Genomic DNA, 17,496 nt, shown 5'->3' with positions numbered 1-17,496 from the left:
GTAGTAGTTGAAACTACCTTTTTGAATCATGACACTAGTTCATTTATAAATCCATGGTATACCCACATTTTTGAACACTGCATGCAGTTCTGGTCCCCACATCTCAGAAAGGATGTAGTAGAATTAAAAAAGGTACAAAGAAGGGCAGCCAAAATGATATGGGGCCTGGGGCAGTTGCCAGACCAGGAGAGACTAAAAAAATACTAGGATTAGTCAGTTTGGAAAGGAAAAAGCTGAGAGTGGGGTGGGAGGAGGCAACGATAGACCTCTATCAGGAAGGGTACGGACAAAGTGAACAGGGAACTGTTCACCAAGTCCCACAACACTAGAACTAGGGGGCACCTGCTGAAATGAGCAGGGAGCAAGATTCAAACTAATGTGCAAGTACTTTTTTGCATAATGCTTAGTTAACAGGAGATGATAGAAGCAGGTAGCATAGCTAGGTTTAAAAAAGGACTGAGTAAATTAATGGAGGATAGATCTATTAATGGCTGTTGTTGGAGGATGTTTCCTCTGGCATTTCTAAACCAAGAATGGTGCATGTCAGGGAGGGTACTGAAAAGGAATAGATCACTTTAGAGGAGTGATTTTTCCTCTTTTTCATTTGTGGACCCTCTAGAAATGTTTTAATGGAGGTGCAGACCCTCTCTGAATTGTAAGTGTTAGGTATCCATGTACTTTGATCATAAGTAACTTTTTTCACAGGCTGCTTGGACATGCTCTGCGGGCCCCTGGGTGTCCACAGGTTGAAAACCACTGCTTTAGAGAGAATCTGGTTCAGTGCTTTTCCTGTATAGCATCCACTTCTGCCACTGCCTGAGGCAGGATGCTGGTCTGATCCAGTATGGCACTTACTTATTATCATTTGTGTCAGTGCAGTTGCTAAGCATTAGTGATCTGCTCCCATGCTATACAAACCTTTTTATTTTACTGTAAATATTACTGTGGCTCACTTCACCATCTTTCTTCCAAAGTTAGGAATTCTGAATAAATATATTCTAAGCGAAAGAATATGAACAGTGGAAAAGACGGACAGGAATTGGGCATAGCATGTCACAGTAAATACTACTCAAATCTCAGTAAAGAAATAACCTCAAAATGACAGAAGGACCCATCTGGATAAACTTGCCATGATACTGCAGATCCATTTGGAACGTTGTTGTTCAAAACTATCCAATCCATAATTTAGAAATTTTCATTGATGCAGCATTAGCTGACATTTAGACCAATTTTGCAGTTTTCATAAGTTGAAGCATATGTAGACTGCTTGGCTTTCCAGCCTTGTTAATTTTATAAATGAAAAGTAGTTACTGCTTTTGCCATCTGCATCCACTCCTTTGGGATGTGGCAATGGAAAAGAAACTCTTGCTGGTTCAGTATCCCATGTGTAGAGAAGTAGGCACGCTAGAGGAGAGGGACAGGCTGCAACTAGATCTAGACAGGTTACGGGGTGGGCGGGTGAGAATAGGATGGGATTCAACACTGACAAGTGCAAGGTGTTGTACCTGGGGAGGAAGAACCAGCACCCATACCTACAGGCTGGGGAACTCCCTTCTCAGCAGAGGCAGAAAAGGATCTTGGAGTCGTCATAGACTCCAAGATGAACATGGGCCGCCAATGTGGGGACGCAGTCAGGAAGGCTAATTGTACCTTGTCATGCATCCACAGATGCATCTTGAGCAGGTCCAAGGAGGTGATCCTCCCCCTCTGTGACACTGGTCAGGCCACAGTTGGGAGTACTGCGTCCAGTTCTGGGTGCCGCACTTCAGGAGGGATGTGGACAACGTGGAGAGGGTCCAGAGGAGGGCCACTCACATGATCAGGGGGCAGCAGGGCAGGCCCTACGAGGGGAGGCTACGGGACCTGAACCTGTTCAGCCTCCACAAGAGGAGGCTGAGGGGGGGATCTGGTGGCCATCTACAAACTGGCCAAGGAGGACCAGCAGGCTATGGGAGAGTCCCTGCTCCTCCAAGCACTACTGGGAGTAACGAGGAATAATGGCCATAAGCTGACAGTAGATTCAGGCTAGACATCAGAAGTGCTACTTCACAGTCAGGGCGGCTAGGATCTGGCACCAACTTCCAAGGGAAGTGGTGCTTGCTCCTTCCCTGGGGGTCTTCAAAAAGAGGCTAGATAATCACCTAGCCAGGGTCGTTTGACCCCAACATTCTTTCCTGCCCGTGGCAGGGGGTTGGACTTGATGATCTGCTCAGGTCCCTTCTGACACTATCTACTATGAAACTATCACTTTGCTTAAATTTCCAGAACTGTTGTTGACTTGATGGCATTCAATAGTTCACATAATTCAGGATCTCAAACAAAGTGATTGAGTTATAATTCCACTTAAGCGTTTAGGGTCTTCTGGTGGCTGGAAAGTAAGCCTAGGAATTGGAAGATGCCTTCTATTTGGATCTTGTAAAGGCTTTCTGTATGGCCTTATTTAACTTTTCTATGAAATGGAGATAATGCCTGCCGTACAGATGAATTTTTGAAACTTAAATGCCTGTAAAATACTTGTGGACCTTTTGATCAAATTATGATTTGGGTGCCAGCAGCACAAACGCATACAACACTATAAATCTGGTTTGAAAGTAACAATGATTTCAAAAGTCATGCTATAATATTTTGCAGAAGCTCCTAAAGAATGGATTTCTCAGAATTGCTCTCCAAATTTTTGTTCTAAGAGTTTCTTTAGGCTTTTTATTTTTTGAAACTAGAAATGAAAATCTGATCACCAAAGTAAAACCAACTGTGGTGATATTGGAGAAAAATTCTAATGTACATACATTTCTCTTAGCGTAATTAATGCCTCCTTTTCAGCAGAACTGAAGAACATTCAAATACAAGATGTGTCCTTTTGCTGCTTTGTACAGGGTCTGTCACGACTTTAGAGGAAAACTAAGCCACTGCTGTTCAGCACTTGCTTTTATTAAGAAAAAAAAAATCTCCCTGAGCTATACTCACTGAAATAGAGGCCCATGCACTTCTGATACTTCTGTAAGCCATACAAGTATAAAACCATCAGGGATGCCCTCATCCCAGAGATCATACATATATTTGAACCTCAGGTTTTCATTAGATTAAGTTCAATTTTTTTGTCTTCCTTGGAGGAAATTTTTACAAATTCCAAGCTATACAGCTGTTTCCCAGTCACATACCTCTCTTCCTTTTCTCCTGGTGATCTTCATATTCTCAGTCCAAAATGTTCACACCTGCATTCAAGCCAGGGGTACTATTTTGCATTGAATGTGGGCTCCTGGAAGCTTCTTCAATTGCTCTTTGAGTCTTGAACTTTTTCTGCAAAGTATTGTCAGCCACAAAGCAAAGTAGTAAGAGCAGAGAGATCACAGTACTGGAATCAGTGATGCAGCCGAAACGGTCTGAAAAGTTTATTCCACAATTCCAGAACTTAGGGTAGTCTGTCTATTCCCAAACAGCAAGGCCTGAAGTAACAAAGAACAGCTGCAGATCAAACGAGCTGTCAAAGGCAGAGCCAGAGCAGCCTTGGTCACATTCCATGTTACCCTGCATGAGCCCTGCTGCGTCTGAATGTTTGTTACGTTTGAATTTTAGTATTGCTATACAGATCCATAACCATTTGATTTAAAAAATGCTGACCGCCTTAGGCTGGCATTGTCCTTGTTAATATCTTAAACTGTTGGAGTGACAGTGAGTTATTCAATATCTGAATTTTAAATAACCCTTTATTTAAAATGGGAGGACGGGGGAAACAGGAAGGTACTAACTGTGGTACGCCATTTGCCTAGTTGCTCCTAACTTGTGAGTTTTGAGTAAAGCAGTCACTGCAGAAATCTGTTTTCTCAGGCATTAAGAATTCTCATACTAGTTTTGTTACTGCCTGCCTGAGTATGGGTGAGTAGCCTGATATGCCCGGCATGGTAAATTACCTGGAAAACTTAGTACAGCTGGAGAAAAGCTTAATAAAATAAATACTATATAATGAAAAAATTACCAATTTGTGGCATAACTTGGAAGAAGAGGGAATACAGCTCTAGCTCTTGACACGCATTTTCAGGGAAAGTGGTGATTTTTTTTCAGGATTTTATTGAAGATCTCAAACAATTAGACCTCTTCAGGAAAAAACCGTATTTGGGTTCATGGTTGTCTGTGCTGACTGGGTCTTCCTCTAATATTAGAGTTATAGTTAAATAACTTTAATTGCCCAGTGCTGTAAAATTAAGTCGTTAACGAGTAACTTTCTATGTGCTCATAATCTCAGTTGGTCTAGCTGAATAAAGAAATCCAGTAGAGCAGCGATTCTCAACTAGGGTACTAGGATGTTCTTTTAAGACTGCTGTGCTAACCTTTACGGCTGCTTGCAGACGTTAAAAACAAAAAACTGAAAAAAAATACTTTAAACCAGCATGCTCCTGCACCAAGCCCTGTGCATGTCCAGAAGAGTTAGTGTGTTAGTTGGACCCAGCTCACCCAATATCAGTATAGATCGGGTGTTTCAGTGAGGCTTTTTTGGCACTTTTATCTAATAGCTGATTGAATCAGCTTTAGATAAGTGCCAAAAAGCTCTCTATACAGGCACTGTGGAGCCAGGTTGAGATAACATGCTGCTTCTTCTGGTAAAGTGAGTGTTTGGGGGGTTTCTTTTCCTGTGCTAACATCTGCAAGCAGCACATATGGGCAAGCACTTGCACATAATTCACAAGATAAACCTAGAGATTTCAAATAGGAATCCAGAGTGAATTTTGACTTGTTATGGACTTCCTTGGTTCTGTGCAACAGAAGAACTGTTCTATTATTTTTCTTCCATTAAGAAACAAAGTGAAAACTAAGGACTGGCATTTTCCAAAGGGTGCCCAGAGTCTGAAAAGGTTGAGAACCACTGGTATAGAAGTAGTAGAAATAACTCATATACAGATTTTCTGCCATTAGATTTCTACTACTGGTAAGAGGTTTGCACAGTATATCAGGATTTTTCAGAGAATTCAGAGATTGTAAAAGTCCTCCTACGTAGAAAAGAAACTCCATTTTGCAAAGGGGAGGTAGAGGGTGGAAGTTTCTTTTCTACCTAGGAGGATTTTTACAGTCTTTGAATTCTCCTCAGCCTGAAGATGGGTGCATATGTCCAAAAGGTTGCAAAGAAAGGGGTTTTTTTGCTACTATTTAGTTGGTTTAATAAAAGATGTTGCTTCCAACCGAAAAGCTTTGTGTATCTTAATAACTTAAATACATTCTAAACAACTGTGAAATCTATAGAATAGTTTTTTGACTATTGTCTTTTCACTATGGGTCAAATAACTACCGTCTCCGCATAGTTGAGCCATCTTAAGACAGAGTAATTACTCAAATTGCTTCCGAAGGAGTATTAATTTAAAGATAACTTGCATAAACTTGGGTTTATGGTCTCTACCATGATGTGCAAAGAGGCTAAGAAAACCCTGCTTGTTCTATACATTAGATATTGAGCTCTTTTTTTTCACTCTGGTGCTAAGTGAAACATGGAAAGATACTAGACCCAAAAGAAGGGTGAAAGCTGAGCAACTGAGAGAAGTTGCGATTTATAATCACTGTTTAAAACTTAATTTTTAACATCTGGTTAGCCAGCAGTAGCATTTGAAGAAGTAAGTCTTTGAATGTTCAACTTTAGCCCTTCAACTTAGCTGTGAGAATTAATACAAATACTTTAAGTCTCCCAATCATTTCTTTAGTAAAACTTGGGAAGGCCAAAGGTGATATTCTTGATATGTCAATGTTGAAAAACAAGCTAAATAGGTTTTTAAAAAGCCTGTGCCTCTTCTGTATACTGGGTTAACCAAAAGAAGATACAACCCCTTTTTTTTTAACTCCCTTAAGGAAAATTGTATGTTTTGATGCAATAGTCTAATTCTGCCGTTCTTCTTTCCAAGGTTTGATTGTTATGGTGGACTGTCCAAGATAAATACTCCTTTACTGACACCTCTTAAATTGTCACTAGAAGAATGGAGCACAAAACCAACCAACGATACCTATGGATTATTTGCAGTAGTAATGCACAGTGGCATTACAATCAGCAGCGGACACTATACAGCTTCTGTTAAAATTACAGATCTTAATAGTCTGGAATTAGACAAAGGCAATTTCTTCATCAACCAAATGCACGAAATGATTAAGCCAGAACCACTGAATGAGGAAGAAGCAAGAGCTGTTGCTGAAGATTATGACGATGGTGAAGTCTCCTTTAGAGTCAATGGAAATGCCCAGCCAAGTAAAGTTTTAAACAAAAAGAACATAGAAGCAGTTGGACTTCTTGGGGGACAAAAAAGTAAGACTGATTGTGACCTGTATAGCAACAAACCCACTAACCCAGAGAAGCTCGTCAGTACAGTTGCTGAAAACAGAAATCCTGGGTCTGCCAGTACCAATGGGATCTTGGATCTAGATAGAAATAATGAACGTGGTGATCAAAATGGAACTGCTTTCAGTGGACTGGAAAGCAAAACTTTGTATGCATTACAAAGCCTAAAAGAATATGAGGGAAAGTGGCTGCTTTTTGATGATTCTGAAGTCAAGGTTACAGAGGAAAAAGACTTTCTGAATACTCTCTCTCCTACTTCATCATCCACATCAACTCCTTACTTACTGTTTTATAAGAAAATTGTAGAGTAATAATGTATTTTGCCTATGTAAATATTAGAGATTTGCATACTCCTATTGATATGATTTGCATCAAGACTACCTTCAAGTAACAGCTAGGGTTTTTTTTATTCCTTTTGTTTTGTTTTAGCTACTGGATGACATTTATTTTTGGTCTCTTAGTTCTGTTTTGAGTGGGACAATTTGAGTTAACAAAACATGTCACAGAACTTCAACTCTCCCTTACATGCTGGTGGCTAGTGCTACTGCCTTTTAGGCATACAGGTTTGTATAGTTCTTAAAGTCCAAAATACATGGTACTGGTTTTAGAACAACTCTGGTTCCCAGACATTTCTTGTATTAGCCTTTTTCCCCTCCTAAATAAAAGTTATTTGTATTCACATTCTGGAGTAAATTTATATTAACTAGAGAAACTCATCAAAATCAGTATTTTTATAACTTGAGAAGCAATATTTCGTATATAGTCTTTGGGGTATATGTATATGGCACATACAGCATAGCTATGGCTTCCTGATGACACCCTTCTCTTGCTCAGAGAAATTCAAAGCACAAAAATAGAGGTCCTGCCACCTCATTTAGTGTGTTGGAAGGAGTGATATGTTATTTTAAAGCTGAACTTAACAATAGATATGTTTGGACTAACTTGTATTTTACTGCATAGGTTTAAAGTAGATTGTGTAAATATGTGCAATTTAATACTGTAATGAGGGAAGCCATTTAAATTGCTCATCTGTGTGCAGTGTAATAAAATATTTTGTACTTTTTAAAGGCCCTCTGCATTTGCATATCTGTTTGGGTAGATTTGAATTTTGTTGTGATCCTCTTCCTTTAACTGGTTAACTCATACTTCAATGAGTTCTAAGTATGAGAGAACTAAAATGTGGCTTGATACCTTGTCAAGAATGTACATATGAAATAAAAAATGATATGCATACATTTGTCTGAGATGAATAGATCAGGTGTTGGGTTGAGACTGAAATTAATGGCTTTTGGAATTGAAGGACTTGAATAGGTGCTGCATCACCTTCCTGCTTTGAGTTGTTAGCTAATGTTGCAAAGTTCTTCTCTTCTAAGCACAGGCCTGTCTGCACAGGCTATTTTTATACACACAAAATCATCACTGAAAAAAAACCTGCTCTTCAGTTAGTGCACATTAACATTAGCCTAATGTGCATTAAGCATCACTTAAAAACCATGCTCTTCAGGTAATGTGCATTAAGACAGGTTAATGCACATTTTCCTAGTACCTCACAATGGAGGTACTAAATTTAATGCACATTTACTAAAGCACATTAATATATGTGTACATGCACCCTCAAGCAGCAAAACAGTTCTAATGCTGCTTTCTTTGAGAAGCAGTAGTTTATGTAAACTGAGACTATTTATCTCCTTTTCTTTGTGATTCTTAAACATATCATATACCCTTTTTAATATGGGGAGAAGCTAAAATGGTACCTATATTTAGGCTGGCTAACAATCTTTTCTAATGGATTAACAGTCTTGTAATCTTCAAGTAGTACTAACACCTCCATAGTTTGCACCAGACTTAATATTGGGCAGGAAAAAAGCCATGGGTGTGAGGAATGCCTTTCCATTTGTATCTTTTTTCCTAAAGCAACACTAGCCTGTTGCTGGTATAGGGAACACCTGAAAGTTGTCAGTGCAGTTTAGTAATAAGGGGGATGGAGACTAACGGCTCCTATACATGTACAGGTAGGTTGCTCCAGCGTGCTGTAATCACAGCACATTGGAGTAGACTCAATTAATTGAGTCTGCCAGAGCGTAGTAAGTGCTGGAGCCCCTGCCACCATTTTTCAGCAGGGGGATACTGATACATGTGATGCTCCAGGTGCTTTAATTAGCACAGCTCTCAGAGCCATGCCAATTAAAGCATACCATCCCTGCCCCTTTGCCTCCTGGAGCACGCCTATAAACACCCAAAGAGCCAGGATGGATTTCCTTCTCCTGAACCATGTACTTGGGACCCGGCGTGGACTATTCCCCCTCCCACAGGGACACAATTTGGGCCGTCTTATTCTCCCATGGATTCTGGCATCCTTTGGACACGTGACAAGGCACCATACTCTGCTCACTGTTAAAAGCATTCTGCTACCAGTGAATGCAATCGCCCTGTAATCCACATGGTAGCTGAGGGACTCAAACCCACCTGAGAATGTTTGATGAGGTGGTTTTTAATCTTAAAAAAAAAATACCAAATTTGCACAAGCAAAGTATTAAAACATTTGGGCTGCAAAGACAAGCACTCAAAAGTTAGCAGAAACAATTGCAAGTACAACCTTACTTGGACAGTTTTTGTATTATCACATGCCCTTTTTTCTACAGGGTTTTTCATTTTCCAGACTGGAAACACAAAGGGATGATAGCAGAGATGACCATAAGGCTGATGTTTCCTCCTTTAAAATGCTTGTTTCAGTAATTTCAGTAACTATCTTTAAACATAATTCTTTTGTATGTGGTAGAATCTTTCTGTGGAGCAACAACAGCAATTACATATCTGTATTTATTATCTTTCACCATTTTTAATAAAATTTTTTTTATAAAAACGTTGACACAAAGTGGTTTGGTCTCAAATATATTGCAAGACCGAACTGTGCATTAAATATGTGAAGGAACTACTGTATTGTAACTGAATTCCTGGTTTGGTAGAGATTACTGTGTAAATACATTAGGGTTACTAATACTTCTGGACACAAAAGTTGCACCTTTATTTTATCTGAGAGCTGCGTCTACACAAGACACTGCACAGTTGTTACTGTGCAGCCATTTAGTACTTGCATACACAAGTACTAAATGATTGCACAGTAACTGGAATTACTGCACAGTGGAGTCACTGAATGGCTTTTAGGTGACTGACTGCACAGTAGCTCTACTACTGCGCAGCAGTCTTGCATCACACTTTGTGCCATGTGACCGTACTGCACAGTAGTAATGAGCTACTGTACAGTCAGTGTCTTGTATAGATGTGGCCAGTAAGAAGAAATTATTTTTCCTTGCAACAAGTTCCTAGTCCATATTACAGAACAATTTAGAGATGCTAGTAGTCACTGCACGTATTTACAAAGTATTACATTAGGACTTACCTTGTTCTATATCTTTTCCAATGAGGTTGATGAGCTCTGAAGTCCAATGCGCAATGAATTAAAGTGTAAACATTCACGTATTTAATAGTACCATTGAAATAAACATCACTACATTAAAAACTTCAAAAATGCATCTGCAAATGCTCCTAATATAAATTAAATATGAACTAAAAGTAAATAAATTTAACATTAAGTAATGCTATAAATAATGATAAATGTGTTTAGTGTACCTTTGAGTCAAAAATGCCTTAAAAAAACAGGTAAGTTTACAGCTTATCACCAGTACTTAGTATACCATTGCCATGATTTTTTAAAACATTAAATCTACATTTGACAATTCAAAATGATTTTTGGCCACTTAACACTTCAATGTAAGTAAGTAAAATGGGAGGGGAGGGTGTCCATGATGAAGTCCAAGTTTTATTTCTCAGTAAAACTCCTTTGATTCCCAGCGCTGATAATGCGACTCTTTTCATTACCTTAATTTTAAGTGCTTTTTTTTTTTTTTTTTTTTTTAAACTCGTCTAGATATCCATTTTGCGAAGGCTCATTCTGCTGAAGGAGTCTCTGAGGGAGAAAGAAAAACCAGTCAAATAAACACACATTTTCCATGGAGAATGAAAAAGCCTTTGCTACCCTTTAAAAGCAGTTGTGTGCCAAATGAAGTTGCTTTGCATTTTTCTGAGAATGTTACTGACCTGAACGTTTCAGCCCGTGTGCGCGGAGGGGACAACCACCTACATCCTATTTAACGTAAGTCCTCAAAGGGCTCTACTTGGAGCAAGCACTCTGCACAGAGAAACTGCATCCACAAACAAACCTAGGTGACTGACCTGGCCAGTAACCATCTAGCCTAAAAGAATACTTGGAGAATATTTCACAATCAACCCCAAGAGACTTAAAAAAGTCACAATGTTAAACAAGGAAGTAACCGGAAGAAACAGCCATCTTTTTGTAGCATGCACTGAGTAGGAAGAAATGCACTTAAGTCCAGCAGTTATTTGTGATGGAAGTTTAGTAAAGCACTCTGCTAGGAGCAGTTTACAACCCGCTGTATTGCCCTGTTGCTGCACAGAGCACACGCACACAAGGACACGAGAGATACAGGCTCCTCATTCTGAATGAGTTGTGCAGGGGAAGCGTTAAAATCTATATTTGTATAAATAACAGTTGCACTGTGGAGCTGAATGTGTGATGAGAGAATCAGTCCTCCTACCTGCTCCTTTTCCTACTCTTTAAAAATGCACACTGGTTCGAGATTAGAGGATGTGAAAGCTAAGTTAAGTCCATAGCACAATTTGTGGGGATGCTGTTCTACCCAAACTGGCTACTAAATCACTGCCAGAATTATAATGTCGTTGTTACCCTTCCATCTATTCAACAAGCCACAGAGGACACGGGAATGACTATCAGGTTATATTCAGGAATTTCCAAACTCTCCTTCAATAAACAAGCAATTGACACCGCTGGAGCAGTATCTTCCTCATAGATGCAATATTTTGCAGAGTACATTTTTGACCATAAACACACTACAGGACCTTATTAAAATCAGCTTTCACTCATATATCACATGCTTAGTGTAAGGAGGCCCTGATCTGCCTGACAAAACCATTAGTAATAAAGAGGGATTTGTGCTTGGTCCCACTGTAGAATGGAAATACTCAAGGTTCCTTCCAAAAGCATGTTTCCCGACATGGAAAACATCCTCCATCCTCTTAATCCAAAATCCCTGCCTTGCATTTGCTAGTCCTCACCATAGAGATCTTTAGCAACAACCCAAGGCTCCCTCATGGCCCAGTTTTAGGTAGGGAACTGGCTCTATCAGGTGGAGGAATGATTATGAGGTTACTATGATAGGGGCGACAGAGGCCACCTTACAGGACTGGGGGAACAGGCACTGTCTGAAAAACTCATGTAGGAAAACTGGCCAACCAGTACAACCTGAAATCCAAGACTGATTGGGGAGGGATGAAAGAGGCAGGAAATAAACCCATCTTGAAAGATCTGTAGTAATGAAAGGGATTTAAAACCTTCCCTGGAAAAACCTCCATTCCCATTTCTACTTCCTCTTTACACCAAACTGACCCTGCTGGGTTTGCATCCTACTGGTGCTATGGAGCTACAGCACAAAATTCACACCCACCTATGGCAAGCAACAGGCAGCACAGCCTTGTACAGCTGTGGGATCTTCCTGTTAATCAAGGGCTGGAGAGCTTCTTTAAGACGGTGGTAGTTCCTCTCAAGCTCCCGCTGATACTCCTTTTGGTCTGGGCCTATCAGGCTCTTGTTCTTGCGCAGTGCATCTTCGCACCTAGAAAACAAACCCCAGCAGAGCAAATGGGACCTGTTAATTGACTGGGGTGAGAGGATTTCATTCCCTTCTCCTGGCTGAACACCTAATCTCCTCCTCTGAGGTGCACTCAGCTTACCTGGCTCACTGGCTTACCATTGCCATTTTATTTATAGACTTGCAGTTCCTCTCTAATTTTACTTTCTTCACCTATTACATTTATACTCTGTGAAGAGGAGCTGGAAAGCTTATCCCCAGCTAACCATTTTCAGGCCAAGGGGGTTTAAAGATGGATGTATCTATTCCTTCCTCTAAGAACAGATTACCCAAAAGCAGACTATTAAACTCTGGTGTTTTGAAATATGGACATTAAACAAAATGGGTATGAAAAGAATTGATAATCTCAATGTGTCCCATTAAATGACCAGATGCCAATGTATCTATTAGCATGGAATAGGTAGGAATAATTTTATTTCAATTATTTTTCTAAATTATTTAGTGTTCCTGAGAAGGGTTGAATTGGGAAGGCAATTTAGAAAGGGTTTCAGTCCTTCAGAGGAATCAGCCAATTGTGTTTCAGTCTTATTTTGGAGAAGTCCACTCCAGGTAATTCAGTCTTCCTGCCAATTTAACAGTGTGTCATTCCTGCAGTCAGGTGTCTGTTTGGGCCTGTGGTGGGGAGGGATGGTTTTTCAAAATGCGGACATGTGTTCACGAGGAACTCAGCAAAAAACACCACTTCATTTCATATAAAGAGCCATGCCTAATGGCCTCAGCAACTCGAGAGCTATAGCCCCAAGGAGGCAAGAAGGATGTAGAGGACATATTCTTTAAACGGCCTGGGTCCTTGAGCTACAGCAAACGGTGCTATAATCTTTGGCTACATTAACAAGCATATTTAACAGGTCCTGGATACTCCCCATTTCACTTTGATGCGCTGAAAATAAAGGTCTTTGGAAAGCATGAGGACGGTGCTCTTTACCTTTTTGTGAAGTCTTTGAAACAGAGCCGTAGTTTGTTATGGTGTCTGAAGAGCTTTGGATCATTGGGTATTTCAGACAAGAAAACCTGTGCAACTTCTAATGGTCCCTTTAGAAGCAGAAGAGAAAATAGTAAGTTTCTCTGCACTGTCTGAAGTACTTAGCGGAGAAATGTCTTGCTTGTAGAAACATTCATAAAATGCAAAATTCCCTGAGAGAATCTTTCATGATGAACTGCACTTTCAAAGTACAAAGTAAATCACCAACTGCCATGAAAACTGGAGGCGTCCGTTGTCCTCAAGGTAAATTTTTAAAATGCAGTTTCTCACTTTCGGAAGCTGGCTATAAAGCTCCACAAAGCATAAAGCTCCATGTTTGTTTTCTCTCCGCTGTGTTGAGATCACATCTGCTCAGCTGACACATACCAGATGCTTACCCCTGCAAACTGACCCAGCAGGTGTTTGCAGGATTGCAGTCAACTTGGGATCTGTAACAATGTTGTGATTTTCCCAATTTGGGCATTAGCAAAGATTCTAGGGGCAAAAATCTTCCAGCAGTCTCTACCTCTGCAATTATATTGCTTTAAGTTTCGTTGATAATACACAGACCCGAATATAATCCAGTTCATGCGCTCTCTGCAGGGCTAACCAAAGTGAGGAACAGCAAGACGTCATTAGTGCAACGCTTCTGAATACTGACAAGGACCGGTGAGATGGGCCACCTTGACTTACTCCCTTTGCTGCTGCTGCTGCTGCAATCTTTGGGGCAGTGCCAAAGATTGTAGAACTGTGAAATTACACACACCAACTGCTCAGGAACTAACTTAAGCATCTACCTTTGCACCTACTGCCTGGGCTACAATCCTAAACTCAGCAGAAGTGACCTTGACACTGAGGTGGGGTTACAGCAAACTATTTGCCATCTCAGAGAAACGTACACTGAATGTGTATCAGTGGTTTTGTTCATTTGTGCTTTTCACCAGTTCAGGCACAGCTACACAAGCACAATTTCACCGGCAGTAACTCTTTTAAAAGCACCCCACTCCACAGGACAGCTGGTTTTAATACAGGGCATAACAACTAACCAGAGAAGAAAAGGTACATTTGTGCTGAGGCACATTAGGGAAGCATTTCCACAGCAAGGCAAGGAATAAGATCTCGCTGTAACCTGACAGCAATTTAATTTTTGCGCTGCTAGATTATCCCTTATTACCAAAGATGCCCACTCTCTGCAACATAGGCAACTGCACTAGCAAACATCTTGGATCATAAAGTTTCCATCCATTTCCTTAAAAAGAGAACAATTTTAAAAATGAAAGTATACTTGTTATTGACAAGGCACAAAGGCAGGCTCAGCCCTGTACAGCATAGAGGGAGGCTGCATCTACTACACTTGACCATGAAAGTAATCATTTGTACTGGCGTCTTCCTTGAGAGAGAAATAGCAATGGTAGGTTTGTGTTTACCAGCAACAAAACCCAGCAGATCAGTTCTGACTATTTCCTGCAGGAGCAAACCTTCAGATTGCCTGATACTTAGACTAACGTTTTCTATGTGCTCTTTGTTGTCCGGTAGGACCCAGGCTTATATAAACAACTAAAAAAAAATCCTGGCAAAACAGCTTCACGGATGCAATTTCAAAAGGGGGGCCTAAGCTTCAACATGCAACTTGCTGGGTACCAGGCAACATCCAGGGTACTTAAAGCATGATGAAATGTCACTCACCTGATTTACCGTTGTGCCGACTGAACCCTGAAGCACCATCTGGAGCATCTTTGGATCTGCTGGATCTTGATGAGTTGCAAAAGCCAGTTCCTGTGTTTTTTTCTGCATGTCCTCAATGGCCACTTCAATGGGAGTCAAAATGATCTACACAGACAAACATTAGCCAGGAACACAGAGACTTTTATCATGGCCAGGATTTTTTAAAAGAAGTGCCTGCAGGTGGGCTCTGAGGGCTTTAACAGAATTGGAAGCGACTTAGGTTTCTTCTTTCTATTAAAGAAACTGCTCTAGCAGAATGTAACTCATGCCCCAACAGGGCCTACTTCTATATCAGTTCAACAGGACTGATTTTGAAATGATTTATAGTCCAGCTGGTGCAAAAAGCTGTGCAGGTGCACACTGACTGCAGTTTAAACCAGGTGGGGTTTAGTTTAGTTTGATCAGAAGGTTTGTGGGAAAGCAAAATAAACCTCTCAAATGAAAACAGCTTGTGTCCCCGTGTAGGGCTCTGCCCTGGGGTTTAATTTAGCTGGCTCAGTTCTGGACATAAACAAGGCTTCATCTGGATTGAGGTCCATTGTCCAGGAATTCCTCTTGCAATACTCCTAAGGAATGGAAACACCTGAGTCTGACATGTCAGCCAAGCAATGGAAGTGCAACTCCTAAACATACCTGGCCATTTGGAAAGCCCCTGTGTAGATTAAGTTCCAGTGGTTCAATATTTGCAGCAGAGCTTGCTGAGGGATGTGAATGCTCGTAACACGGGGGAACTGCTAGTGAGGAGGGTGAATTTATGAAGTGACAGGCGAAAGCTTCGAAGTGATGATGTGCAGTAGCATAACTTGGGCTGGGTGAGTGAGGCACCAACTCTGGGTTCTGTTTTAGAGCAGGTGCAAGAATAGCACCTACACTGTTGCTGCCCCAACTGATGCCACCACCGTCCAGAATGCAAGGCTTCTTAGTTACGCCTCTGATAATGAGCTTTTTGAGTGCACTGAGATCTGCTGATGACTAGTGCTATTAAAACCTAAGGATTACTATTATTCTGATTAGGGCCTGCACACAGAACACTTGCACTAGTGTAATTTACAGTGGCTTTCTATACCAGTGCAAGTTACACTGGTGTCTGCAATGGACACATGCACAGCCATTCCAGAACAAGTATACTGGTGTAACTTACTCTGGTATAATTTTACCCTGGTTCCTAGGGTAATTCTACACTGGATTCAAGTGAATTATGCCAGTATAGGGCTGTGCATCATGTCCCTGCTCCTTCTTTAGACTGGTAGAAATGTGTCATGTCAAGGCTCTTTCTCTGTCCCTCACAAATCATTCCAGTTAAGGAACCCTTTCTAATGTTTTCATAAAGCAAATGACCAGCCATTCACCCAGCTCTATCTTTGGCACACAGCCCGCCTGATGAAGCTTGCTATGCACAGCTGTCAGCAACGGAAAAGTTCATGACCATACTGTAACATGGCATGTTATGTTACTATTTTCTTACTACACAGCACATCCCCCCCCTCAACAGTGGCTGCCATTCAAGATTTACAATCAACAAGGGGCACAGGTCTCTTACCTCCTCTTTGTGGATGACATTTATTCTGGTTTTAATGTAAGGGAAAGCATGTGATGTAGTCAAAATTGTCTTCCTCTTGAACTGCTCATGCAGCTCCCCATGCGCCCGGCCATCCAGGGTGAAGGGCGTGCAGTACATGAAACGCCGCAGGTTATAGTTTTTGTCAAAATAGGTTATCCTGTCCTTCATCTCATACGTGTCGAAATAAGGTTCCACATAGGTTATTTGAATGTAGGCCTGGAACCAGAAAAACATGCTGACAGACAACCAAGGCTAATGCCAAAGGAAGCCACAACACAAAGAGAGAATTCCCCTTCCTGCTGTCTAGGGGCACACCCCCCAACCTACCTCCAAGAAACGGGACTCTTCAGTCTTAGGGGTCACATCCAGGCACTTCAACTCACTTCTCATTCTGTCCTTACTCAGAGGAAACTCCAGTTGGTTTTAGAGGGAGCTGGGGGTGTTTAACAGCTGCTCAGTCACTCATGGTGTGGGGAAATGTTGCTGCTTCCCTCCTCTCCAGAAGAGGGGGGCGGGGGAGGGAGAAAATCACCCCCACTTGCAGACCTACTCTCCACCTTCTCTCCTGGCAGAGATCTGCATGGAGGGGCAGATCTGGACTGAATGAGGGAGGAGTAAGCAAACTAGGGACTGGAAAATGGAAGAAATATGTAATAAGCTGCCCTCCCTTTCTTTGTAGAAATTATGCGGAAAGGCATATGCAGCATCAGGCTACGGGGGCAGAGATCTTTGCAGGGGGGAATACTGGCACACCATGACCTCCCTCTGATCTCCTTAAGGCATGGAAACAGGTCGTGCAACCTACTCTGCCTTCCTCTGACAGAATGGCGCCGGGGACATCTCCAGAAGGGGGCCCTCCTGGATGTGCTGTGGCAGGGAGATGGATCCAGCCCAAGGTTTTCCCTATCGTACGTTCAATGCTCAGCAATGGTTTAAACGCTGCCACAGTACCTTCTAATCTTACCTTGTTAGGATCTAGTTTTAATTTGTCTACAGGGTTAGAGTCTTTAATCACTTCCACAACATCTTCACCAAACCGTTCTACGTAAAACCCCTGAAAGTGAGAACACCACACTGAAAGACCATAGCAAATGCTGCAATCACAGATGAGGAAGGGGGTGGGACAGATCAGGGCAAATTCAATATGGGTACAACTCCAACTGTCTTCAGTAGGAACCATGCCAGGGCTGGA

The 17,496-nt window shown here is 41.3% G+C and overlaps 2 protein-coding genes across 9 annotated transcripts in view; one reads left to right on the top strand and one right to left on the bottom strand.

Annotated features, from left to right (window-relative positions):
- Positions 1-7,377, top strand: part of USP1 (ubiquitin specific peptidase 1) — a 28,362-nt gene extending 20,985 nt beyond the window's left edge. For all 3 annotated transcript variants that reach the window (XM_019501191.1, XM_019501190.1, XM_019501192.1), the window contains one exon: positions 5,883-7,377. In XM_019501191.1, coding sequence (XP_019356736.1) covers positions 5,883-6,621 — 739 coding nt within the window. In that variant the 3' untranslated portion in view covers positions 6,622-7,377. The remainder of the gene's footprint in view (positions 1-5,882) is intronic.
- Positions 7,378-10,204: 2,827 nt separating this feature from the next.
- DOCK7 (dedicator of cytokinesis 7) overlaps positions 10,205-17,496 on the bottom strand; it is a 199,139-nt gene continuing 191,847 nt past the window's right edge. For all 6 annotated transcript variants that reach the window (XM_019501183.1, XM_019501184.1, XM_019501185.1 and 3 more), the window contains 6 exons: positions 17,269-17,358; positions 16,284-16,520; positions 14,705-14,848; positions 12,983-13,089; positions 11,854-12,021; positions 10,205-10,277 (listed from right to left, as the gene is read on the bottom strand). In XM_019501183.1, the coding sequence (XP_019356728.1) occupies positions 10,235-10,277; positions 11,854-12,021; positions 12,983-13,089; positions 14,705-14,848; positions 16,284-16,520; positions 17,269-17,358 (789 nt within the window). In that variant the 3' untranslated portion in view covers positions 10,205-10,234. The remainder of the gene's footprint in view (positions 10,278-11,853; positions 12,022-12,982; positions 13,090-14,704; positions 14,849-16,283; positions 16,521-17,268; positions 17,359-17,496) is intronic.

The sequence above is a fragment of the Gavialis gangeticus genome, unplaced genomic scaffold (assembly GCF_001723915.1).
Source record: "Gavialis gangeticus isolate Ggan-Ray unplaced genomic scaffold, GavGan_comp1, whole genome shotgun sequence".
Classification (NCBI taxonomy): domain Eukaryota; kingdom Metazoa; phylum Chordata; order Crocodylia; family Gavialidae; genus Gavialis; species Gavialis gangeticus.
The sequence above is the reverse complement of the archived record's forward strand: the minus strand, read 5'-3'. Positions and strand labels throughout refer to the sequence as shown.